Source organism: Chionomys nivalis, chromosome 15 (assembly GCF_950005125.1).
Source record: "Chionomys nivalis chromosome 15, mChiNiv1.1, whole genome shotgun sequence".
Taxonomy (NCBI): Eukaryota; Metazoa; Chordata; class Mammalia; order Rodentia; family Cricetidae; genus Chionomys; species Chionomys nivalis.
In genome coordinates, this window is record NC_080100.1 from 39,402,621 (window position 1) to 39,428,295 (window position 25,675).

Sequence of the window (25,675 nt, forward strand, 5' to 3'; positions counted from 1 at the left end):
TGGGGAAATGCGGGAAGTTTGAGCTTTTTTTTCCCCAACAATTTTTTTTTTTCCGAGAAAGCAAAAGTGCTTAAAAGGTATTTAAATGAGTGGTTCATGGAGACTGTAAAGTACAAAAATGTGATTTGTAGCCGGAGGAAAGTTTCTCAAGGATGGGCATCTAGTGTTAGGGTTCAGACAGTCGCATGAGTGCTATGCTTTGGCAGCATCACTTTAGGTTTCTGGAGAGCATTACTTTTCATGTTTTTAATTGCAGCAGTGGAAGAAACAGGAGGAGACTCTTGGAAATACAGTTTGAGGGTGAGTATTAATGGAAAGAAACTTTGATGGGAAAGCCCTACTGTTCATTGACACAGCCGGCAAGCCCCAAAGAAATTACACAGAAGTCTATATGAAATGAATATCAATGAAATGAATACATATCAATGAAAAACTGATTGGCCCATTAGCTCAGGCTTCGTATTAGCTCTTATAACTTAAATAGTCCATTATTCTTATCTGTGTTAGCCACATGGCTCGGTACCTTTTTTGGCAGGGTAGGTCACATCTTGCTTCTTCCGTAGTCTTGGCAGGACTGGGGAGAAATGGGCTTCCTCCTTCCCAGCATTCTCCTGTTCTCATTGCCCCACCTTTACTTCCTGTCTGATTGTCCCACCTATACTTCCTGCCTGGCCAATCAGCGTTTATTTAAAATATGATCGATAGAATACAGACAATTCTCCCACATCAGGGGGAAGGGGAGGAGGGAGAGAGGCAGAAGCTGCCTCTTCAGGAGAGAGAAACGGAATGGAAAGGACTTGCTTTACAGTTTTATACACTGATATAATGATGTGCTATATTACCCTTATCGCTTAGTATGAGTCTCAGAGATCATCCTATTGCTTTTGTTATAGGATGCTTTTATTTATTTTTTAAATATTTATTTATTATGTATACAATATTCTGTCTGTATGTATGCCTGCAGGCCAGAAGAGGGCACCAGACCCCATTACAGATGGTTGTGAGCCACCATGTGGTTGCTGGGAATTGAACTCAGGACCTTTGGAAGAGCAGACAATGCTCTTAACCTCTGAGCCATCTCTCCAGCTCTCTGTTATAGGATGCTTTTAAAACACATTTATTAGTAAGATAAAATTATTGTCTTTATGAATATTTGTAAAAATGCATATTAAGCTGTTCTTTGTTAATTATTTTTATATAACTTACTAATTTTTTCTGTGTTGTGTTTTTTCGGGAGGATGGGGGTTTCACAGTATAGACCAGACTAACCTTGAACTCAAAGAGATATCCCTCTTTCTGCCTCCCACCTGCTAGGATTAAAGATATGTGCCACCACATACAAGACTGGTTTTGATTGTTTTTGTTTCTACTTTAAATATTTTATTCTTTTATTTAGAGACTAAATCTCACTATATAGTTCTGGCGGGACTGGAATTCACCATCTAGACTAGACTGGCTTAGTTCAGAGAACTGCCTGCCTCTGCTTTCCAAATGCGACATGCTTGGCAAGATTTTATTTTTATTTTAAATTATATGAATGTATAAATGTATGTGACTGTGTGTAGGTTTGTGCACATTAGTGTAGTGCCCATGAGTGCAGAAGTAGATGTCGGTCCCATGTGATTGAAGATATAGGCAGTTGTGACCTACTTGGCATGAATGACTTTTTAAGCAAATTTTAAAAATGTATCTGCACATTTTGCCTCCATATATTCTGTGCACCCCATGTGTATCTGGTACCTAATGAGGCCAGAAGACGGTACTAGATCCTGTGGAACTTGTGTTACAGAGGGTGTTATCTGTATTGGCACTGGGAATCAGACCTGAGTCCTCTGGAAGAGCAGGTAGTGCTCTTAAGTGCTGAGCCGTCTCCTCAGCCCCATGACTCGGTGCTTCTTTGTTGTTGTTTCTGCTATTTATTTATTTTCTTATGGCTTTATTTAGTTAGCAATTCATTTATTAATTTTGATTTTTTTTTTTCGAGACATTTATCTGTAGCTTTGGAACCTGTCCTGGAACTCATTCTGTAGACCATGCTGGACTCAAGCTCAACAGACATCCACCTGCCTATGCCTCTGGAGTGCTGGGATTAATGGCATGCGCCACTATTACCTGGCTTTTTATTTTTTATTTCTAAAAGATTTATTTATTTTATTTTATGTATATGAGTGTTTTGCTTGTGTTTACAATGTGAACTATGTGTGTATGTTTTTCTTTCCAGTAGTTTTATGGGCATTGTATCCCCAGGAACTGGCATTATAGTTTGTTGGGTGCTGGGAACTGAACCTGGGTCTGCAACAAGTACCATTAATCCCTGAGCTATGTCTCCAGCCCATGCCTCAGTGCTTCTAAGAGTCCAGTTATGTCTGGAGAACTGACTCAGTGATTAGGAGCATTTGTCCCTATTGAAGAGGCCTCCATGATAACTCACAACCATCCTTAACTCCAGTTCCGGGGATCCATTGCCTTCTGGCTCCTTGGACACCAGACATACATGTGGTTCACTTACATACATGCAGGCAAAAACCCATACACTTAAAATAAATATTTAAGCAAAAAGAATCCAAATAAAGCATTCTTTTTGTAGCTTAATAGTTTTGTTACTGTTTGTATTTCTTAAAAGAAATGCTGTTTTTCATGGTAAATTGAATTTATGAACTACAGTGGGTGACTATGTCAATGAAAACACATTATTAAATATATTAACTCTGTCCTAGATACTCAGTCATTTTGCTTGCATGTAAGTGAGTATGGCTGTAGAATGATTTTTAAAGTACAGTGAATTAAAGATTCTTTGAGCTGGGTATTGGTGGCATATACCTTTAATTCCAGCACCGAGGAGAGAGACAGGCAGATCTATGAGTTTGAGGCCAGACTGGTCTACAGATATACAGGAGTTCCAGGACAACCAGGGCTACACAGGAAACCCAGCCTTGAAAAACACCCAAAGACCCACAAACTTTGTATCTATAACACCAAGTGGTTGAAGCAATGAAAGAAGTTTCCTGTGTGAATTGGCTTTATCTTGCATTCCTTTGTTTTATTTTTTTTAGAAATGGTGCTAGAGATAGAAGCCAGGGCCTCATGTATGTCTTACTAGGAATCTGTTCAAGCACTGAGTCCCAGCCCCTATAGTTTTGTTTTTTAATAAATCAACAGTTGGAAACATTTGTTTTAGAATTTGAAGAATGAGTGTCCCTTTACTTTATTGCAGTAGCCAATGTAATATGACATTTTTTAAAAACTAGGAATCTGTTTTTTTTTTTCTCCCTCTCTAGCCTTGCACTGAAGTATTATTTATAGATATATTCCATGAATATAATCAGACTCTTACTCCAGTACTACTAGAAATGATGCAAACTCTTCAAGGTAAGCTCTTTGTAATGGTTTGCCATTTAATGTTGAGTCAAGAGTCCCTAAATGTTTCCTGCGGTCACTGCTCTGTGTCCTGGTCATACACTGCATACAAATCTGAGAAAGACTGAGTGTGTTCTTTCCTGCAAAGGTGGTGTTGAAGTCAGCTGGAATTACAGTTTTGAATAGGACACATTTTGCTGTTGTAAACACATAGCACCAAATGACAGGTGTGGGAAACTCTCTAGAGCGTGTTGTAGAAAGTTAGAAAGGCTCAAGTAGTTTGTTAGCCTTATAGCTGTAGCAAATTGAAAGGAGATAGATTTAAGAAATGACAAAGCAAATTTTGTATATTTGATTATTGTACTTTATACACAAGTAGTACTTTATATACTAAGTAACTTTGATTAGTCTGTCAGGTGATAAAGCAAACTTTGGTTATTTGATTATTGTAGTAGTTAATTGCTAAGTAACTTTGGTTAGACTGAAGCTTCCGGATACTGTGTTCATGCCGGCTTTGTTCATTCTTTACCTCAGTGCTTGGCGTACTTTATTATTATATGTTGATTGATTACCTTGAACAACTAATTGATGTGCTGGGAACAAGAAAGTGATCAAAAGTGCTCCTAAACTTCTAAGTTGTTGCTTCATATACAGTGGCATGCATTTTTGGAGTATTTTTAAATTAGAAAAAAACCTTCAGAGAGAAAAGGCTTCAAAGGCTGGAGGAGTTGAAGACCCCTCAAACAAGCCAGGCAAGGCTTTTGGCTGGAGGGATGGAGGACTATAGGAGTGTATCCAGAAGAACATGCTGGTAGATGCTGCAGAAACGCCTAGAAGGCAGACGGAGAGTACATTACCCAGTTAGTTGGGTCAAGACCTGAGTAGATATGTGAAGAAACCTGAACATGAGAATCTCTTGGAGAGAAGGAGATTCTTAACCTTCTTGTTTTCTCTGAATCCTATTAGAGTTTGTCTCTTTAAATTATATGCCAAAGGGAAAAATAAGATGCCCATTGATTGTAGTAATCGTTAAAAGTAGTTTGAGCTTTGTTTATTTTCATGTGGTTTACTTACAATATATAGTTAATTTCTTTAAGGACAGTTAGAAATTACTAAACTTGATGATGCCTATACTTCTTTTGTTACTCTGTTTTGATTTTGCACACTTTCTAGTCTATTCTTAGCTTAATTTTTTTAACTACTTTAGGAAAAGCCAGATGTGTTGGCTAGTTTTATGTCTGTTTGACATAAGCTAGAGTCATTTAGAAAGAGGGAACCTCAATTGAGAGAATGCCCCCACCAGACTGGCCTGTGGGCAAGTGTGTGGTACATTTTTTTGACTGATGATTGATGTGGGAGGACGTAGCTTACTGTGGACAGTGCCACTGCTGGGCTACTGGTCATGGGTGCTGTAAGCATACAGGCTGAGAAAGTCATGATGAGCAAGGCAGTGAGCAGCATTTCTCTGTGGCCTCTGGTTCAGTTCCTGCCTCCAGATTCAAGTTTTCATTTCCCACCCTGATTTCCCTCAGTGATGAAGTGTAACTTGAGAGTTGTAAGGTGAAATAATCTTTCACTTCTCCCAAGTCACTTTTGACTTGGTGTTTTATCATAGTGATAGAAACTCTATTTGGGATATATTCTCCTTGGTTACTCTCTGCTATTAAGTTTTTCAATGACTTCACAGTTGAGTTTTCTTTCTGGTTCTGTATCAGTTTTCTTATTTTGGCTGTACTTACTCTAGCTGATTGGAACGTTAAGCTTAACAATTCATACTTACCAGTAACAAAGTACTTTGAAAAACATTCTATCTATCTATCTATCTATCTATCTATCTATCTATCTATCTATCTATCTATCTATCTATATTTTTTTAAGAAGATACATTTAGGCTAATTGTGTTTTCCAACTGTGGGGTCGTCCTTCATGAACAGTACTTCACGATCTGCCAACACTTCATTCTAAAGTCTTTAAATTTCATAGTGAAGTCATTTCTATGCGATGTGTATACAGTGGACTACTACTTAGCATTAATAAAGATAGAGTCAATATCATTTATGGCAACATGAATGGACTTGGAAAATACTATGCAAGTGTACTATTTCACATGTTTTCACCTGCACATAAATATAAAAAATCAGGTTCATAGAAGCCAAGAGTAGATAGTGTTGAGAAAGGTTACTGGTGGGGAAGTGAGATAATGGTCAAAGCACAGAACATCAGTTGGGATAACTTAAGGCTGTTTTATAAATGGTGGCAAAAGATAGTCAACAGGCCGGGCAGTGGTGGCGCACGCCTTTAATCCCAGCACTCGGGAGGCAGAGGCAGGCGGATCTCTGTGAGTTCGAGATCAGCCTGATCTACAAGAACTAGTTCCAGGACAGGCTCCAAAACCACAGAGAAACCCTGTCTCGAAAAAACCAAAAAACAAAACAAAGCAAAACAAAAAACATTAAGCTGGGTGGTAATGGCACACACCTTTACTCCCAGCACTTGGGAGGCAGAGACAGGTGGATCTCTGAGTTTGAGGACAGCCTGGTCTACCAAGTGTGTTCTAGGACAGAGAAATTCTGTCTTGCGGGGGAAAAAAAAAATCAGTATTTAAGGAGGTAGGGTAAGTATTTGAGGTGATGGGGTATTAACTAGCTTGGCTTAATTACTCTACATTGTTTGCACAAATTATAATCTTTTTATACATCATACATGTCTATGAATCATATATTTAAAATACAGATTTAAAGTACTGCGCTTTAAAAGTAAGTTTTGCCCTAGCAGACAAGCACTACATGTCTTACTCGCAGGAAATAAGTGAATATTGGTCTCAGAAGTTGAGAGAAGAATGGTGACTTCAGAGGCTGGAGAGAAGTTGGAGTGGATGGGAGGAGAAAGCTAAATAGGCAGCTAAGTTCTCATGTGCTGTTGTACAAGAAAGTAACTATTGAATAATAATTTGTTTATATTTCAGAAACTTAGAAAGACAGGCTTTGAATGTTTTTACCGTAAGGCTGTGATAAGTGTTTCGTAGATATGTTTAACTTGATTAGAACAGTGTATAGATATATTAAACTTGTTTGTTCATATATAATTTTTATGAGTTAAAATTAGTTTAAAAGTTTGAATTAGGGTTTTTTAAATTTTTACTGATAATTTCTTCCTTTTTTTTTTCAGGTCCAACCAATGTAGAAGATATGAATGCACTGTTAATCAAAGATGCTGGTATGTTATACTTAAGCGATCTAGAAAGGTGTATTGTCCAGTACATAGAGAATCTCTTTTGTGGTAGATTTTGTGTTATGAGAATTGGGATGTAAAAATAGCTAAAATGTAGGAATCGTCAGTTGAAGGGGATAACTAAGTATACAGTTAATTCTGCTCTTGTATGAAATGATTAATGCTAAAGCATGTGTGGAAAACAAAGGGAGTTATGGATAAAGAGCTGTCACAGCAGATTGTAAGGTGAGGCTGCCAGAGGAGGGCCCCAGGAGGGCTGCAACATTAGGGTGACTGAAGGTAAGATGAGCTGGTGCAGTAGAGTTGTACATCTGACTGCTCATTGCTTTAACCGCACAGTAACAAGCAGTTAAGGGATTATTGTGCAAGATAGCTAGGGAAAAATAAACCGGGGCCAGATAATAAAATACAGCTTTCATTTAGAATCATATATTATTTTATAATATTTGAAATTTGACTCATGTTACAGTGGATTTAGTTTTCTGTTTGAAAATACTAAAGAGTGGGAAAAACCTGGAATAAAATAATTTAAGCAATGTCTCTAAAATGTTTTTAGTAATCTCAGTGTTCATATTGTATATATACAATAATCTTATTGTTTGTGTGTGTATGTGTGTGTGTGTATATATATATATAATCCTTAGCATATTTCATGTTTCAAAGTAGGTTCAGATTTTTATATAAGACCAATTATCTAAAATCTTTAATTTCTTTCTTTTTTCTTCACAGTGTATAATGCTGTGGGATTAGCTGCTTTTGAGCTGTTTGACAGTGTTGATTTTGATCAGTGGTTTAAAAACCAACTTCTTCCAGAATTACAAGTTTCTCATAATAGGCAAGTAAACACCTATTTTACTTTCTTGATTTTTGAAATAAAAAAGTATTATAGTAGTATATTATTTGTGTTTTAAATAAATAAAGCTTGCCTGAAGATCAGAGGGAAAGCAACCACACTAGTCAGCTATACAGGCCAGGGAGCAGTAGCACACACTTTTAATCCCAGGACTCAGGAGACAGAGGCAGACGACATCTTCGTGAGTTCAAGGCCATCCTGGGCTACACAAGATTGAATTTGTCTAAAAGAAACAGAGCTCACACAAAGGCGATCCCGGCATTGGGAATCATCCCAGCACTAGGAAGGTGGAGACAGGAGTGATAGGGCTAGGCAGAGAGGGAAATATAAGGGGGAAGAGAAAGGAACTCACTGGAGTGTGTAGTCTCCAAGATTTGTGGCGATAGGATCTTGCCTATTTTTGGTCTGAGGTAGAGGTACAAGCCAGTGGCTTTGCCTTTTCTGGTCCTCAGGTTGAACCCCAATAATTGTCTCTGGGATTTTATTATTCGTACTATAAGGTATGATTTTACTTGTATTTCGCACACAGAAAAAAATATAAGACTTAACGAATATTATCAAATATAAGCAGAAGATTTATCTTTTATGTTACTTTATCTTAAGTGTAAATCCTGAACGAAGTATTTGATGTAATATGAAATAGTTTGTAGAGCCTGGCGTTGGTGGTGCACGCCTTTAATCCCAGCACTCTGAAGGCAAAGGCAGGCGAATCTCTGTGAGTTCAAGACCAGTTGGTCTACAAGAGCTATTTCTATCTAGGTCAGGCTCCAAAGCTACACAGAGAAACCCTGTACTGGAGGGAGGGGAACTAAAGAAAAAAAAGAAATAGTTTGTAGGCGAAAAGAAATAGAACTTTTTGTAGAGATGAAAGCAGATGAAAGTTCTCTGAGTTTCTGGAAGAAGCTATGTACAAAATAAGACTTTTGGCCTCAACGAGGTCTAAGGTCGTAAGTAGCTCAGCTGAAGTGATAGCCACGAAGAGTGAGTGTTGTGGGGACACAGTAATACAGTTGGTCTTTGAGAGAAAGTAGAGGAGATGGAGATGCCTTGCATGTACAGAATTTGAATGTACTTGATGTTCCTACAGAGGTGCTTAATTTATTGTTACCAGATCCATATGGCAGTTAGCATTTTGGCCCATTTCCTTCACTTTGCATTGTGTATTTTAATCTGTAATAGATCAAATGTAAGAGGAAAAGGTTTTTTTGTGGTTTTCATAAGTCATTTCTGGCTGCTGTAAGCCTAAGCTGGCTGGATATGACTGTCCCCTTGGAATTTCTGAGTTTTATTTTCTTTATTTAGAGTAGAACTAAACATGGAGATCTCTGAGGTTTCAGTCTAAAAACTGATAGTTTCGTTACTTTACACTACACACCTTGTTATTTTTGATTCTATGACTATTTAAACAACTCCTACCCCAGAAAAACAAAACAAACTGATGAGTATACAGTTATTTTAGAAGGCCCAGCAATAAGAATTAAAACACAGTAAATGGAACGGATTTGAGAGAACCTTTAAGGATAAATATCACTTAAATGTTTTGTTTTTACTCAGAAATAAATAGAATTTTGTCACTAAAGGTTTATGACAAGATATTTTTAGTGGAATTCTAAGATAGAAATATTTTGAATTTATCACTTTTCTTTTTCTCTAATAAAAATCACTTTAGTTAAAACTATCAGAAATACATTATTGTTACTGCTAATTCTCTGCAATTTTAATGATTTAAGTCTGCATATTTATTCTGAGTCATGTTTGATAATTGCATACCTCTTTCCAAATCATGTAGCTAGAATCAGCAAGCTTATGCAGATATTATTTAGATAAACATAAAGGCCTTTTTACAATGAATGAAAATAATATTTATGAGATTGACTGATGGAAATAGAAATATGGATATAGGCTATTATTATTATTATTATTATTATTATTATTATTATTATTATTATTATTTTAGTAAAGAGAGCTGCGAGGTACAGAGAGCTGCCAGCTACAGGATTTATGGTGTTAGCATTGTTTGCAGTTGCTTGAGGAAGAGAAATTTATATACCTATCTGTGGTTCAAATTGCTTTTGCGTGTGATACTGGGGATCCACCAAGGATCATCTTCATGTGAGACAAGCACTTTACCAAATGTCGTCACTCTAGTGTCACCTCCTCACTCAGGCAGTCCTTGCATTCCTGTCTCCTTTTCCTGGAAACTGGGACTACGGACTATTACAGTTCATCAACACAGAAGCGTCAGAGAATACCGTACCTGTATCTAAGAACTTGAATTTCCTTAGATCAGGACATTACTGTTTCTTTTGTATTGATATTTAGAAGTTGATTTTTATGTAAATGCAAATTACATTTTTTTTACTACAGTTTAGATTTAAATGGAATTTACTCTAAGTGAAGTAGACCTCCTTAAATACTAAATATTTCACTGATTTTTTTTCTCTTCCACCTAGGTATAAACCATTGCGACGCAGGGTAATTTGGCTCATTGGTCAGTGGATTTCTGTGAAATTCAAGTCTGACTTGAGACCCATGCTGTATGAAGCAATCTGTAACTTACTTCAAGATCAGGATTTAGTGGTATGTCAGCCTGATGAATCAGCATCTTTAGACCCAAAACCTCCTCAATAGTGCCATCTCTAGAGGAAAAAACCATGGTTCTAGAGAATACGCTAATTACTATTACAGGGTTCTTAGCCAGAAAAGAAAGGTTTTAGATACGATTTTAAAGACTAGAAGGTAGAGTTTAGTCATGTTACTCGGTCTGGGAACTAAAGTCAGAATAATAAGGTGTTGCTCTTATGAACTCTCAGATAACATACTCTGTGCATTGAAATGTGAGTCTCAGAGTCTAAAGCTTGTCTGTGGATTTAGAAAAGCTCAGATCATTTGGGAGTTTGGAATCTTTCCTGTAACTGAGGTTAGATTAAAGGTGGAAGCTTAAACTCCTCCTTCCTGCCTCTCTCTGTCTGTCCCTTCCTTTCTCCCTCCCTCTCTCCTTACCCCCTTTACTTGTGTGACTTCCAGCTTGCCAGGTTCCTTCTTTTCATGCCGCTCTGTTTTCTTTTGCCTCTGGCATCTTCTGCATGCTATTTTCCTTCATCTCATGCTCTCCATTCACCTAATGGCAAATTCTTCTCTTTTGGAAAGCCTCCTGCCATAAAGGCTTCTTAAGCAATTATAGAAAAGCTGGGAAGGTCAGAAATGATGGTACTTGTTCCTTTGGTCACCTGTTACAAACTCAGGTTTGTAATCCTTTTAGTTCCACACGGCATATGCCCTGTGATTGGATATAAACAGAAACAGGAAAGTGGTTTGAAAGAATTTTTCTGTCATCTAGTACTAATGATTTTCAGTAGTTCTAAGAATGATTAAAAACTCTTATTGTACTTTTTTTTTTAGGTTCGAATTGAAACAGCAACAACTCTGAAGTTAAATATCCTTCAAAAAATTTTTTTAAAAAAGGTTTATTTATTTATTATGCACATCAGAAGAGGGCACCATGTGATTGCTGCAAATTGAACTTAGGACTCCTGGAAGAGCAGCCAGAGCTCTTAACTACTGACTCGTCTCTCTAACCTGACAGTAGTTTTAATTAGATTAATTTAATTTTTTTTTTTAAAAGTGAAACTTGAAAAAAACTTTCTAAAGGACTCAACTGTAAAGAAGTTCAGTTTTTTTTTCTTGTTTTGGTGGAACTCTGCCCAGTCATGACTAGCCTTCAACTTCTGGTCTTCCTGCTTCTGCCTCCTACTGTCGGGATTGCAGGTCTGCACCGCCACACTCAGCCTCGACTTTAACGGTTCAGAATTGGTTTCTTTGTGAAATTTCTTGGTAGGATAGTTAAAATGTATTTTTCCCAAAATGTATATATTATAAACATATATTTGTTATTTTAATAATTTGCTGTAGATGTATTTTTATCTTGATAAATTTCATTCATTTTCAGTATTCCTTAACTCTATTTACCTGTTGATGATTTTGAATTTAGAACAGATCAATTTTTACCGGTAAGAATATTGGTTTCAAGGTTTTGTAACAATTTCTACTTATGTCTTTGAAAAAAAAATATATATATATATTGCTTTTATAACTGAATTTATATGTATTTTTAATATTTTAAAAACATACCTTTATTTATTTATTGTGAGAGTGTATGTGTGAGCATGAGCATGCTTTGACGTATACACCTTTAGCAGTAATAAGGAAAAAAATAGTCTTACATACTGGCAGCTTAAGTATTGATGAAGTTTTATATTTTTCCTTATTGCTTTGACATATTTATATTTATTTGTGTTTGTATTTGTATATTTGTATATGGTGAATTCTCCATTTCAGAACCTCTGTTCTTTCTTCTACTGCAGTATTTGGAGACCATGTTCACACTGCTTTTTCAGCTGCTGCAGCAGGTTACCGAGTGTGACACAAAGATGCATGTTTTGCACGTCCTCTCCTGTGTGATTGAAAGAGTCAATGTACAGGTAATTTGTGTAACACAAAAACAAGTGTCAGGTGAAAATATATGTAGAATTTAATATCTTTGCTTTATCTTTATTGTGGAAAATATAAAGTATTCTTACAGTGCGTATAAAATAATCATTTCATTTATGTGTTTCTCAGAATTGACAGTTATATTTGAATTTGTTAAAAGTGACTAAGAAAAGCCAGTTGTGTTGGCTAGTGCTTGTTAACCCAGTGACTGGGAGGCTGAGGCAGGGAGATGATTAGGCAAGATCCTGTCTCTAAAGACCAAAAATGAAAGACTCAAGAATATTTAAATATTAGCATTATATCTATGGTGTGGAGGTATTGAGAAAGGAAATTTTTTTAAGTTTTAAAGATCTAGTCTGTGCTTGACAATCTTCGAGTTCAGAGTATTTAATGTCTCAGCAATATGTATTTTAGCAAATGCAAGTTTTGTTAGGAATTTGTTTTTACTGTGTTTTTTTTCTTTAGTATGTCCATAGATTCTTCTAAAGATTTATTATATTTGTGTATATGTGCACATGTATGGCGCATTGGTGAGAGGACAGCTCTGGGCAGTAGGTTCTCTTCTTGCGCCTTGTATTCAGGCAGGATTTCTGTTGTGTGATGTTTTACTTTTTTGGCTTTTTGAGGGGCCCCCTACTCAGCTCCCAAATAAGTCACACACAGTCTTATTGTTAGTTATAAATGCCTGGCCTTAGCTTGCCTATTTCTTGTCAGCTCTTCTTAACTTAAATTATCCTGTCTATGTTTTCCCTTTGGACTTTTTTCTTTTTTACTTTCCTTCTTTCTCTGTGGCTGGGTGGCTGGCCCCTGATGTTCTCCTCTCCTTGTTCCCTTGCTCCTCCTCGTCCTCGGCTCTCCTATTTACACTCTCTGCCTGCCAGCCTTGCCTGTCCTTGCTCCTGCCTTGTTATTGATCATTCAGCTCTTTGTTAGACTGTTGGGTGTTTTAGACACAGAATAAACAAAAGCCACACACCTTAAAATAATATTCCCCAATAGGAATTCCCCAATAGATCTGCCTTTGTGAGCGTCTAGCCGATTGTCTTGTTTCAGCCTCAACAGTTTGCTGAAGTTCTTGGATTGCAGGTGCTCACATGGCAGCCAGCTTTTTACAGTATTCTGGTAATAAGAGCAATCAGGTCAGTTTTGCTCAGCAAGTGCTTTTTATCAACTGAGCCATCTTTCTGGCCCTAATTTTACTTAAAATGTTTTCTTACTTAAAAATCACAAAAAAAGTATACAAAAGTATAGTACAAAAATAATATACTGTATATAGTATAATACAAAAATAAAATACCAAACATACATGTATTTGGTATTTTTTGCTCATATTTATCCATTGCTTAGTATAAAAATGATGTTTAAAATTTTTTTAATCTTTTTATTTATTCTTCTCTTATATAACACATACTGACCATATATAAGGCTGTACTCCTTCCAGTCTCCTCTGCCTTCTCTTCCCTGTTTCTCATCCACTGCTCCTATGTTTTCTTCAGAAAAGAGTAAGCCTCCCAAGAGATAGCCACTGAACATGGCATTATAAGTTACAGTAAGACTAGACACAGACCCTGACATCAGGACTGGACAAGGGAACCCACTAGGAGGAAATGGGTTCCAAGAGCAGGCAAAAGAGTCAGAGACACCCTCAGTCCCACTGTCAGGAGTCCCACAAGAACACTAAGCCAATGACAATAACATTTATGCAGAGGACCTAGTGGAGACCCGTGCATGTTCTGTGATTGCTGCTTCATCTCTGAGTTCCTATGAGCCCTTATTAGTTGATTTTTGTGAGTCGTGTTCCTGTGATATTTTCAGCCCCTCTTCTTTGGCTTTTACGATCCTTCCTCCTCCTCTTCCATGGGTTTTTTTCAAGCTCCACCTACTGTTTGTCTATAGATCTTTGCATCTGTTTCCATCAGCTGCTGGAGAAAGCATCTCTGAAGTCTCCGGTCTGTTCTGCTTCTGGTTTCTGGTCAATTAGGCAATGTCAGGCATGAGCTCCCTCTTGTGGCCAGGGTCTCAAGTCTCAAGTTAGCTCAGTCATTCCTTGGCCATTCTCACAGCTTTAGCCACTATACCCCCAGCTCATCTTGCGGATAGCAAGGTTTTGTGGCTGGGTTGGTGTTCCATTACTGGGAGTATTGCCTGGTTACAGAAGAAGGCCAGTTCAGGCTCTGTATCCTCCATCACTAGGAGTCCTCGCAATAGTCACCCTCATAGGTTCCAGGAAGTTTCTGCTGTACTAGATTTCCACATCACCCTCTAAATGCCCCCCCCCATTCCAGTTGGTCTCTCTCTGTCCTTCCCTCCCCCACCTGATTCCTCCTCTTCCTTGTCACCCCACCCTGATCTTCATGAAAAACGAATCATCCAAAAAACAATGATATAATTTGTTTATGTCTCTGGCTTTTATATTTTAGTTCACCACTTTATATATTTTTGGAAAGCAGAGAAATATTTCTGGGATAGTTGGTTTTGGCGTTCACAGACTGAGACTACTTTTGGATCTACTTATTGGTGAATTCAGACACCGTGCAATAGTCCCAGAGCTATTGATGAGAATAGCTACTAATTATTGAGTGATAATCATACACCACTCTTCTATGCCAAGTGCTCTGCTTGTATTTCTCATTTTATGCTTACAGACTTCTTTGGTGGATACTTCGTTGTAGTTTCTTGAGGCAGCGACTCATGTAGCCCAGTCTGACCTCAGTATAGCCAAGAATAACTTTGAATACCTGATCTTCCTGCCTCTCTCTCAGTTGTTGGGATAACAGGTATGCGCCATGGTGTTCATATAAAAGTTCATAAATTTTGATGGTAGTGCTAGTCTTAAAATTAAACAGTGCTTAATTGCAAAGGCAGGTTTGAGTCACTATTAATTATTTAGAGCGGATCTTGGCACTGGTTTAATGTAGTATTTCTTGGCACTTTAGGATTTTATTACAAGCATTATGTTATTTCATTTGGTGATAGTTTTTGAACATTTAGTTTGCCTATATAGATGTTTAACTGAAGGTGTTTTTAAAACTCTTAAGTCTCTGTCCTTGGTGTTCAACTTGAGTAAGGTATTTAAATTTGTGTCAAGTACAAAATGGAATTATAATTTGACCTCAGCCAGTTAACAGTTTATCATGATATGAAATTATTACAAATATCTAATATGGTTTAGAATGTCGTACATTTGCAGTAAATTATTTGCTAAATGTTGATTATAAAAACAAGATTTGCCCATTTACTTGTGTAAATCTGGCTAGTGAAAATTTCTTAAAGTTTTTTTTCTTGTACAAATGAGTTCCTTTACACATCTCCTGAAAATGCCATTGCATTTCTATTTACACTTGTCTTTCAGGATCGAAAGCTTAGGCAGTTCGGGCGGAAACAATAACCAAGAGCTTGAGTTATCCACTATACACTCTTAGTTTTAAAACTGAGACCAAGATAGAAAAAGGCTTTTAAACAATCAATTATTTGATTCTTTAGCTTTTGGTAACCTTTGAGCAAGCTTATTTATTTCCTTGTCATGCATACCTTCAAACTACCTCTCACTGGCCGAATTTGATTTTTGTCTGATTTGGTTCTTTGTGCCATAGGACACAATTACTTGAATATTAGTTCTTATTTTTGAAAAAAGTCTTTTTTCCCCAATTTTATTTATTTTTACTTGTATGGATGTTTTGCATGTGTGTCTGTGTATCTTGTACATGCATGGCTCCCAAGGAGATCAGAGATCCCTTGGAACTGATGGGATCCAACAGATGTTGTGACCCGCCATGTGAGTCCTGCGACTCCCACTAGGTCCTTTGGAAAGCAGTTGCGCTCTTAACTGCTAAGGCATCTCTCCAAGCCCACGGCAAAATATAAAAGCACAATTGCCCTACAAGTATATAGTTGAAATAAACATGCAATCCAGTTTTATGTCGCAGTCTTTGAGCTTCCACATATCTAAAGAAAAAGAAAAAAATTAAAGGGTTTCTGTGAAATATATTGTTGAAATTTTATCTAAAAGATGAGAGGATTTATGAGAGTTTTTAACCCCGAAGATAGGGCCCTTGTTAAAGCATTTGTTAACCGTTGCATATTTTATGTTACGGTTTCAGAATATATTAGGACCGTAAGTGAAGATCTTCTTTTATCTGGACTAGTGCTCAGATTCCTCTCCTTCCCACCAGAACACTTGACATGAGGCTTTTCAGAACACTTAACAGGAGGCTGGTCCTTCAGTACATCCTAAAGTGTATATTATTGATTATTCACATGTGTTATAGGTCAGGATGAGTAACTTGGACTTGAACTTTATCCCATTTGATGATTAGTAAATACCCATTTTTCTTTCTCAGCCACCACCCTCCTCTGACTCTCAGTGAGTTTGACTATTTGAGATACTTCTTAGAAGTGGAATCAGGGTTTCTCTCTTTGTGGCTGATTTTCATTTAGCAAACTCTTTAAGGTTCATCTGGATTGTTGAATATTACAGATTTCCTCATTTATTTTTAAAGGCTGAGTAATATTTTTAATCATTCCTGTGTATCCTTGAGGAAACCAAAGCTTGTGGATGCCAGTTACTTATAAAATGGCTTCACATTCTCCCCTGTACTTATGTCATATTGAGATTACCTATAATACACAGCATGATGTAAACAGTTGTCATACTGCACTGTTTGTGATACATTAACTAGAGTGCACCCCCCCATACATCCTGGATATTTTCTATTCAAGATTGGTTGGGTTTAAGGATTCAGAGATACACTGCATTATACATATTATTTCTTGTATATAAAAATATCTTTTTAAAAAATTCAGATGAAATCACTGAAATATTTAATAGTTGCAGTTCTGAATGTTTGAGAAAACTTCATACTGTTTTTCATTACTAGACGTACAGTTTGTCCCTAACAAGAATGTACAAGGGTTTTTCTCCTCCACATGCTTACCGCTTACTGTTTTAAAAAGTAATCATGCTGACGAGTATGTGCTTTTGACTTCATTTATGTGGTGACACTAATACATTTTTAGATATCTTTTAAGAATAATGTGCAAGTAATTATAAGTGGCCTGCTTCAAAATTCATGTTTTTGTGGTTTTTTTTTTTTTTTGAGTTAGGATTTCTCTGTAGCTTTGGAGCCTGTCCTGGATCTTGTAGACCAAGCTGGCATCAAACTCACAGAGATCCACCTGCCTCTGCCTCCGTAGTGCTGGGATTAAAGGCATGCACCACCACCCGGCCAAAATTCATGTTATAGAATTCTTTTTAGAATTATATATAGTGTTTTTTTTTCTTAATCTCATTTCACTTATAAATCTGAAGATTTCAAAAAATTTTTCAAGATAGAGCAACATCCGTGTATCGTTCACCTAACTTCATCATCTACCACCATTTTATTCTGTGTGCTCTTGTTTTGTCTGTCTAGTGGTCAAGGTAATCACTGTTGTAAACTGCTTGATTGTAATCACAGGTGTCATACTAGCTCTCTCTAAGAAACAGGCTCCTCATCCTCCATCCTAAAATCTCCATTACATTCAGAAAATGTCATATTGATGAACTCTTTTCTTTGAAATTTGTGGAGTTTTTTTTTTTAACATATTAATTGACCCGGTTGTATATAATTGGAATAATCTTGAGATAGACCATTTAACTAAGTTGAATTAGCTATTAAATAGATGTTGATTGTTTACTATAATGCTATAATTCAAATTTTGAAAATAAAAATGAGTTAATACACGAGAGTAAGGTGAGACATGAGTCTTTTTAATATTCGGCTTTATCTCACTTAAATATTTTTTCGGAAACTATCTGGCTCATTACTATTGTCTCAGCAACAGGAGATGTTAACAGTTCTGTAGCTTTGCTACCTTTTGAGAGTTTGGTATTGTATGAGCAGAATTAACAAAAGCCTTTGTGGGAGCAATATTGAATTTAAATACATGGGGTAGACTTTGATAATGTTGAAAGTCGGATGGTCTTAATTTTTTCTTTCATCACTAAGAATGCTCTACCTGTAGAATTTCCATTATTATCCTAAACTTGGGGCTTACGGCTGGTTTGCATGTTTCTGTATGCGTTTACGTTCATCTGCCCATCCTTCCAATCAGCCAGCCAGCCAGCTTTTCAGTAAATTCATTATTAGACCAGTGAGGAAGCTCAGTGGATAAAGGAGCTTTCTGTGCAAGCCCTCATGGTAAACTGAGCCTGAGTCCTGGAGCCCACATCAGGGTGGAAAGAGAGAACTGACTCCACAGAGTTGTCCTGTGACGTCCACATGTGTGCTACCGATTCTGTCCTCTTCCTGTGCCAACAATGAACTTCAAATTCACTGAGAGATTGTGTTCTATTTCTGTATTTCAGTTTATATTTTAAAAAAAACAGATTTACTTAATCAAAGCATACTGGGTAGAGCAGTTTTGTTGTACCCCTCTGTGTTTGTGTGTATGCACGTGTATATGCATATGAGTGAAGACCCAGGGCAGCTTTTGGTTTTTCTTCTCCAGGAGTCACCCATATTTTTCTTTAGCTAGGGTCTCCAGGTTGTCCAGGCTTACCAGTCAGGCTAGTGTGGACAGCGATGAAACCCCGAGGATCTGCTTAGCACCACCATCTTTTCAAAGTTGGAATAACAAGCACGCACCCATCTTTTTTATATGTGTTTCGTGGATTGGATTCAGATCCTTTTCCCTTCACAGCAAACCCTCTACTGACTGAGCCATTTCCATCGCCCACAGTTTCACCTTTTGTAAGAGTTCTCCCTGACCTCTACATACTACCCCCTCATTGTTGCCCCTGCTCTTTTTCTTTGTGAGGGCTTGTACAGCTTTACCACATCCTTTACAATGCCGTGTTCTCAGGAATTGTCTCAGGGAGATGTCATCAGAAAACTGGACTCCGTGGATAAATGCTGACTCGTTAAAATACAGTATAATTTTAATGTAAGCTGTTTTTTATTAAAACTCAGGGTATAACACTACTTTTTATTGACCACTAAATGATGTTTTATATCATCAAGTTTTTATTCAATAATAACTTTGATACTTACCTAAAATTATTTAAAAATATTTTCCACAGAACCTTAGGTCTCTATGTAAAATATCTGATTTATCTTTCATTCAGTAAATTAACATTTAGTAATTGCCTAATATTTCATAGCGTTTGTCAGATTTCTCACAGCACATTGCCCTTCATACTAAATGATCCCATTGTCTCCCTTTTTGTCTGTCTTGTGGTAGATACGACCATATGTAGGATGTCTGGTGCAGTATTTGCCTCTCCTCTGGAAGCAGAGTGAAGAGCACAACATGTTGCGATGCGCTATTCTGACAACGCTTATCCATCTTGTTCAGGTACGTTGCTCTCCAGCTTTGTCGTTGTCTTGTAGCTTTAACTGTTTCATGTGAGTCATGTTACTATTCATGAAAATCTTTACATTACTTTTAGACTTTTAAAACGTACACTCTCAAAAACAACTATTTAGCATATTTTTGAGGATATTTGAAAAGTATTCTCTACTTAAAAAAGACATTTCTGCTAATATTTTCTAGTGATGGCAGACCCATGCATGACTTGAGTGCCCATGTGCAGTTTTTCTGGTCTCCTGAGTATATATCAGCGTGAACTTGCTCTGGACTTTACTTTTTTCATGGATTTACTTTCCTTTTCATACCCCTGATTTCCTGATTCAGGAAATCACTGCTTTTGAGGAAAGGAATAATTCTGACTTTAGATGTTTCAGACTTTAAAGTGTGGTGATGGGTAGCAGGTAGAGAGGAGCCTGAAAGTTCATGGAGAGAGATCTAGACTGTGGCTCTAATTTGAATTATTAAAAGTAAATTTAAGACATCTTCCATTCAGATATCTTTCTACATTATCTTCTCAATTAAAAAGTTTCTAATATTAGTTTTAAAAAAACCTAAGATGCCTTGATATTTGGGCCGAACTTATTCTTTCTATAAATGTTTATAGATGATTATTATTATTACACATTCTCAGTAGAGTTTTAAATAGATGATTAATGATACAAACTTTTAAAATGCATTTTGTACCTAAAAGTACAATATTTCATGAATAAGCAATATATGCATGTTACTAAGCTAGGAAGATTGTACCCTTGAACTTTGAGTGTAGATATCTCCTTTTCCTTTGAGTTGCCTTTGTTAAAGTATTTTATCACAGTAACAAGAAAATGACTAAGACAAAGGATAGAAGCTGGAAAGGTAAGGTAGAAAAAGAAAGTTAGTAATGACATAATGATATGTGCCTTCAACAGCCTGTGTTTTATTTATGTATTTTAACATTACTGACATTCTTACAGAAAATGAAGCTTTAATCTTTTTATACCTGTTTGTGTTACTCCTATTCCTGCGTATTCCCAATGTAATTACACAGTTATAGCATAATCGTATTATTTATGGTCATGTTTGTATGACTATACAAGGCTGTTGGGTGGCATGCATGTGCGTGCATTCACACAGGCCTCTGCTTAGTGTCTTCCTTAGTGCGTCTTGAGACAGGTCTTTGAGTGAACTTGGATATTTCTGATTAGATTGGCTGACCAGCAAACCCTAAGGATTTTCCTGTCTGCCTTTCCTGTGTTGTGATTACAAGTGTGTGCTTTTATGTTGGTGTTAGAATTCAAACTTGGATCCTCATGTTTGTGTAGCGAGTACTTTGCCAACTGAGCCATCTCCTCAGTTCCTATACTTTATTTATTTTTTTGTTCCTTTTACATGTATTTATATTGTGACCCTCCTCCCAGAAACATAAACATACTAATTTAAAAGTACATTGACAGTACCTTTAACTAAATCATTGGTTTTCAACCTTCTATTGCTGTGACTCTTTAATATAGTTGTTTATGTTGTAGTGACCCCCAACCATAAACTTTTTTTTTACTTCATAATGTAATTTTGCTACTGTTATAAATTGTAAGGTAAATATCTGATATGCAGATTGTCTTAGGTAATACATGAAGGGATTGTGATCCATAGGTTGAGAACCATTGCCTTAGGTGATTCTAGATCCCAGTGGAGTTGACAGAGTTCTATTAACCTTTGTTAAAAAATTAATACCCATATTAATTTTTGTTCTTTAGTACACAAGTTTCATTGCTCTGTATGTTGGTTTTTTTGTCAGCTTGGTAGTCACCAAAGAAGAGGGAAATTTATACGTTCATGAGGTTGACCTGTAGGCAAGTCATGATGGTTTAAAGCTCACTCACTGATTCACTTACAGTTTTTAAGTTTAAGTCAGAAGCCTAATATACTATAGCTGAATTTTCTGTCTGTCAGGCTAGGTTTTTCCACTTGAAGGTTTAAGAGATGAGTCTGTTTCCCAACTCATTCAGCTTGTTGTTTAGTTTATAGTGGTATATTATTTGTGTTTTAATGGATAAAGTTTGCCTAAAGATAAGAGAGCAAAGCAGCAATATTAGTTAGCCATACAAGTCAGGGAGTGGTGGCATACACCCTTAATCCCAGGACTCAGGAGACAGAGGCAGATGGATCTCTGTTAGTTCAAGACCATCCTGGGCTACACAAGATTGAATCTGTTTAAAAGAGAAACAGAGCTCAGACAAAGATGATCCCAGCACTTGGAATCACATGTCTTTAATCCCATCTCTAGGGAGGGGAGACAGGAACAATATGGCTGGGCGGAGAGAGGAAGATAAGGGGGAAGAGAAAGGAATTCAGTGGAGTGTGGGGTGTGAAGTATTCAAGATTCGTGGACTTGGGATCTTGCCCATTTTTGGTGGGCCTCCATAGTTCTCCTTTTTTAATTTAATTATTGATGCCTATGCTTCTGTCATAGGACTGATGACTGTGCCTGTTTTAGGTGTCTTCTTCCAGACTTACCTGTAATTGGTACATATATTTCACCATGTATGTCCTGTTAATAGGTTGACTGGAGGCCAAAAGATCTTACCTGTCATTGACTACTAGCCTCTGTTTATAGAGGGAAAGTATGTAACTTGATGCCATGTACATTTGAGTCAACTTCTCGAGAGTCTACAAGCAACTTGATAACCATAGGCAAGCAGTTAATGCCTGTCAATATACATGCTCCTGTGGCTACAGTACCTCCTAGTAAAGAGTAATGGATGACCAATATAGAATGGCCTATGTTTAAAATATTTACAAACTCAGCCAAGTGGTGATGGCACATGCCTTTAATCTTAGCATTTGGGAGGCAGAGGCAGACAGATCTCCATCAGTGCAAGGCTAGCCTGGTCTACAAGAGCTAGTTCCAGAACAGCTAGGATTATTACACAGAGAAACACTGTCTTGAAATTACCCCCCCCCCCCCCCCAAAATCTACAGACTCTAGAAATTTCTTTACTTGTTGCTGCTCTTCCTGAGCTCTTCTGGCTGTCAAAATATACCCCAAACATCTACAAACATAAAGAAGACTGAGATACAATACTTGGAAAGGGCTCACAAGGATTTTAACAGCGTAATAAAGAATCAGAACCTCAAGTAAACAGTCAACTTGGTCTATCTGGGAGGAAACCTCATTTCAAAGGAGGTAACTATTTCAGATGTCAAGATGTGGATAGGGAGAGCAAGGACTACATTCCAGGGACTAGGAAACGTGTGGTCAGCAAGAGACATAACGACAACAACAAAATTACAGATATATGAGACACTTGTCTTAAGCTGCTTTCTTTACAACTCCGAAACCTAGACAATAAAATGCTCCTCAGAAAAGCAGTTGAATGTTCCAGATGACATGTCTCAGGACTCTAGGCATCACACAAGATAGGCTGTGCAACGATGACATTGAGAGACATCTCCATCTACAGATGGAAGTAAGCTACAGGATACAGCAACAGTGCTTGATATATTTCAGCCATGTTATGAGAATGAATGACGGCAGATATTCGAAGATAGCACTGCTTAGAAGACTGCATGGGATAAGGTAAAGAGGAAGACCAAAAAACCAACCAACCAACCAACCAAACAAACAAACAAACAAACAAAAAAACGCTGGACAGACAGCATAAAGGAAGACTGTGGAACCTTGGGTATGGCAATAACAAGCATCTAGGACTGCCCAGGGTAGAATCAGCTGGAGAACTGCTATAAATGGGCTGCCCATGCATGTGTAAGCATTACCAGGGCATAAATGATGAATGAATGAAATCTACGAACACCTGACTACTATTTCTCTGCCCCATGTTTATAAATTTTTATTTACAATTTCTTTCCCAAGTTACTCACTGCACTTTCATTTTACTTTTGTCTGAGCACTCGATTTTTACATTACACCTCTAGTGTCCCTTTATCAGTGTCCTTCACTTTCTTCTGTATCCAAGCCCCACATTGGGCGCTGTTTGTCCAGTCTGGCAGACTTGTCTGTCTGTACTTGGAGGGAAGAGTGAGGATTGAGTAAAGAAATAGAAAAGAGACAACAGATAGAGTGGGGAAGGCATCCAGTGAACACTGTGATCCACCCCAAGTTTATTACTCGAAGTGCTTCTATACCCCAGTCAAGAGGGGGAGGGCACAAGACTTCATGACACAAAGAACAAGCAAACATAATTACCTCCTTTCATTTCAAAACACCTGGTAACCATACCCTAGGTCAAAACATCCTTTTGCCTAGGCAAGACATCTGTACCTGCACCTGTCACATAACTTTGAAGGAGCAAGAATAGATGTGAACTCTCTGACCTTTAGTCAAAGTGGAATGGATCCCCTTCTGTGGGCCTCCACATTTCTTCCTTGAACTTTAATAATATATTTTGTCTGTGACTGTTTTGCCTGTGTGCATCTGTGTACCACATGCATGCCTAGTGTCCAGGAAGGCCAGAAGAGGACATTGGATCCCCTGTAACTGAATTACAGATGAAAACTGCTATGTGGGTCTGGGAATTGAAACATGTTCTCCAGAAGAGCAGCCAGTGCACTTTACTAAGCTATCTCTCCATTCCTTGATGGTCCTTTTCTTTTTCTTTTTTTTTTTTAAATCTTATTGAGTAAACCTTTTGTTATTTCAGTTTGTTTTGTAATTTCAGAGTTACTATTATTGTTTTACATGATAGGTTTTCCAGGCTCTTGTTCTATTTGATTTGTTTCCTTCAAGATACTGTTTTCTAGTTGTTACACTTGTATTTTTTATGTTAGCTGTTTTAGTCATATCTGTTGACCCTTTGCTGTTTGCTTATGTGCTTACGCAAAGCACAGTGCATCTGTAAGCACTTCCAACTTGAAGGAATATTAGTGTTTTGTTTGTATGCAGAGAGTGGGCACTCCACAGGCTGAGTGGAGGGAGGGAGTGTGTGTGTATATGGGAACTTGCTGATTTGTAGCCTGTTTGTGCTTGCTCGGAGAACAGTCTGTTCTTCATGTGCTTATGTATGTGGATGAGTTATTGCATTACTCGCCGCCTACTTTCCTTCCTTTCTTCCTTTCCTTTTTAATTTTACCTTAAACACTTTTAATTGGCATATACAATATTAGATTTTATTATGTCATTTTTCCAACAAAACAAGTTTTTGTTTATTTTTAGAAGTCCAGAAATTATCTTATTAGCATATTTTCCTTCACTTCTTAAACCTCTAAACATATGCATGCTTCTTCTGAAAAATGCATGGTACTACTAGTTTCTGAGTCATACGGGGGAGTAGGGAAATGGTTTAGTCATGTAAATCAGGCTGCATTCTGTCTTCTTCCCTTTTCTATGTATTTTATTTTATTTAAAATTGCAAGTAAGTATATGTGTTTGTGGGTTACAATATACATGTAGAGATGAGAGAACAATTTCTGGGAATCAGTCCTCTTGTACTGTGTGAATCCCAGGGATTGATCATGGCCTTTAGGTTTGGTGGCAACATCTTTATCCAATGAGCCATCTTGTTGCCCCCCCCCCTTTTCTATTTAATTTGAGCTTTGGTTTCTAGTGTTGCTAAGTCAGTTGCTGCTTAACTTGTCACCTTCAAACTGGATCACTTTTGTCTCTTCAACATTCTCCTTGTGTTTATGGTTGTAGATCATTTTAAAAAATCCTATACTGTTTCATTGTTTTGTCCAGTCTGTGAGTTAGTCAGCCTATTTAGATGTCAGCATGGTGACAACATGGCTAGTATAGTTGGACAGTGAACTTCAGAGCTTATGTATGACAGATCAAGAAGGCCAAAAGAGCACAATGTTCAGAGGATCATATATTTTAAAAAGGCAAAAAAATAAAACCCAGTACAATACGGGAACACTGGTTTAGAATGTTTTGGAGAATCTATTAACAATGAAAACGATGATCTGGGCTGGAATTAGATCCAAAGCACAAAGACAAACAATTTGAAAAGCATTATTGTGTAGACGTGGATTGGGAACAAGGAGGAACCAGAAGGGGCAGTGATATATTTTATTACTGGTGTACAGTTGTTCTTGTCACCTGAGGAAGAGAATGTATGAAAAGGAACTTTTCCTACCCCGGCCAGCTGGCCTTGGTGAGTTCCCGATAGATCATCCCCATTGCCTCAGTGTGTGGGTGCACCCCTCGCGGTCCTGAGTTCCTTGCTCGTGCTCACGCTCCTTCTGCTCCTCCTTTGGATCGTGAGACTTCAGTCCAGTGCTCCAATGTTGGTCTCTGTCTCTGTCTTCTTTCATCGCCTGATGAAGGTTAATATTCAGGAGGATTCTTGATCCTATTGCACGTAATGGCTTTGTGGGAGCCCAGGTAGTTTGGATGCTCACCTTAATAGACCTGGATGGAGGTGGGTGGTCCTTGGACCTCCCACAGGGCAGGGAAACCTG

At 37.4% G+C, this 25,675-nt stretch overlaps 1 protein-coding gene across 7 annotated transcripts in view; it reads left to right on the top strand.

The window, feature by feature from the left end:
• Positions 1 to 25,675, top strand: part of Ipo11 (importin 11) — a 148,201-nt gene that overhangs the window by 49,068 nt on the left and 73,458 nt on the right. For 6 of the 7 annotated variants that reach the window (XM_057789847.1, XM_057789850.1, XM_057789848.1 and 3 more), the window contains 9 exons: positions 257 to 300; positions 3,279 to 3,369; positions 6,526 to 6,573; positions 7,318 to 7,423; positions 9,895 to 10,021; positions 10,844 to 10,877; positions 11,411 to 11,451; positions 11,806 to 11,922; positions 19,154 to 19,267. In XM_057789847.1, the coding sequence (XP_057645830.1) occupies positions 257 to 300; positions 3,279 to 3,369; positions 6,526 to 6,573; positions 7,318 to 7,423; positions 9,895 to 10,021; positions 10,844 to 10,877; positions 11,411 to 11,451; positions 11,806 to 11,922; positions 19,154 to 19,267 (722 nt within the window). The remainder of the gene's footprint in view (positions 1 to 256; positions 301 to 3,278; positions 3,370 to 6,525; positions 6,574 to 7,317; positions 7,424 to 9,894; positions 10,022 to 10,843; positions 10,878 to 11,410; positions 11,452 to 11,805; positions 11,923 to 19,153; positions 19,268 to 25,675) is intronic. The other variant, XM_057789845.1, reaches the window with a different exon arrangement.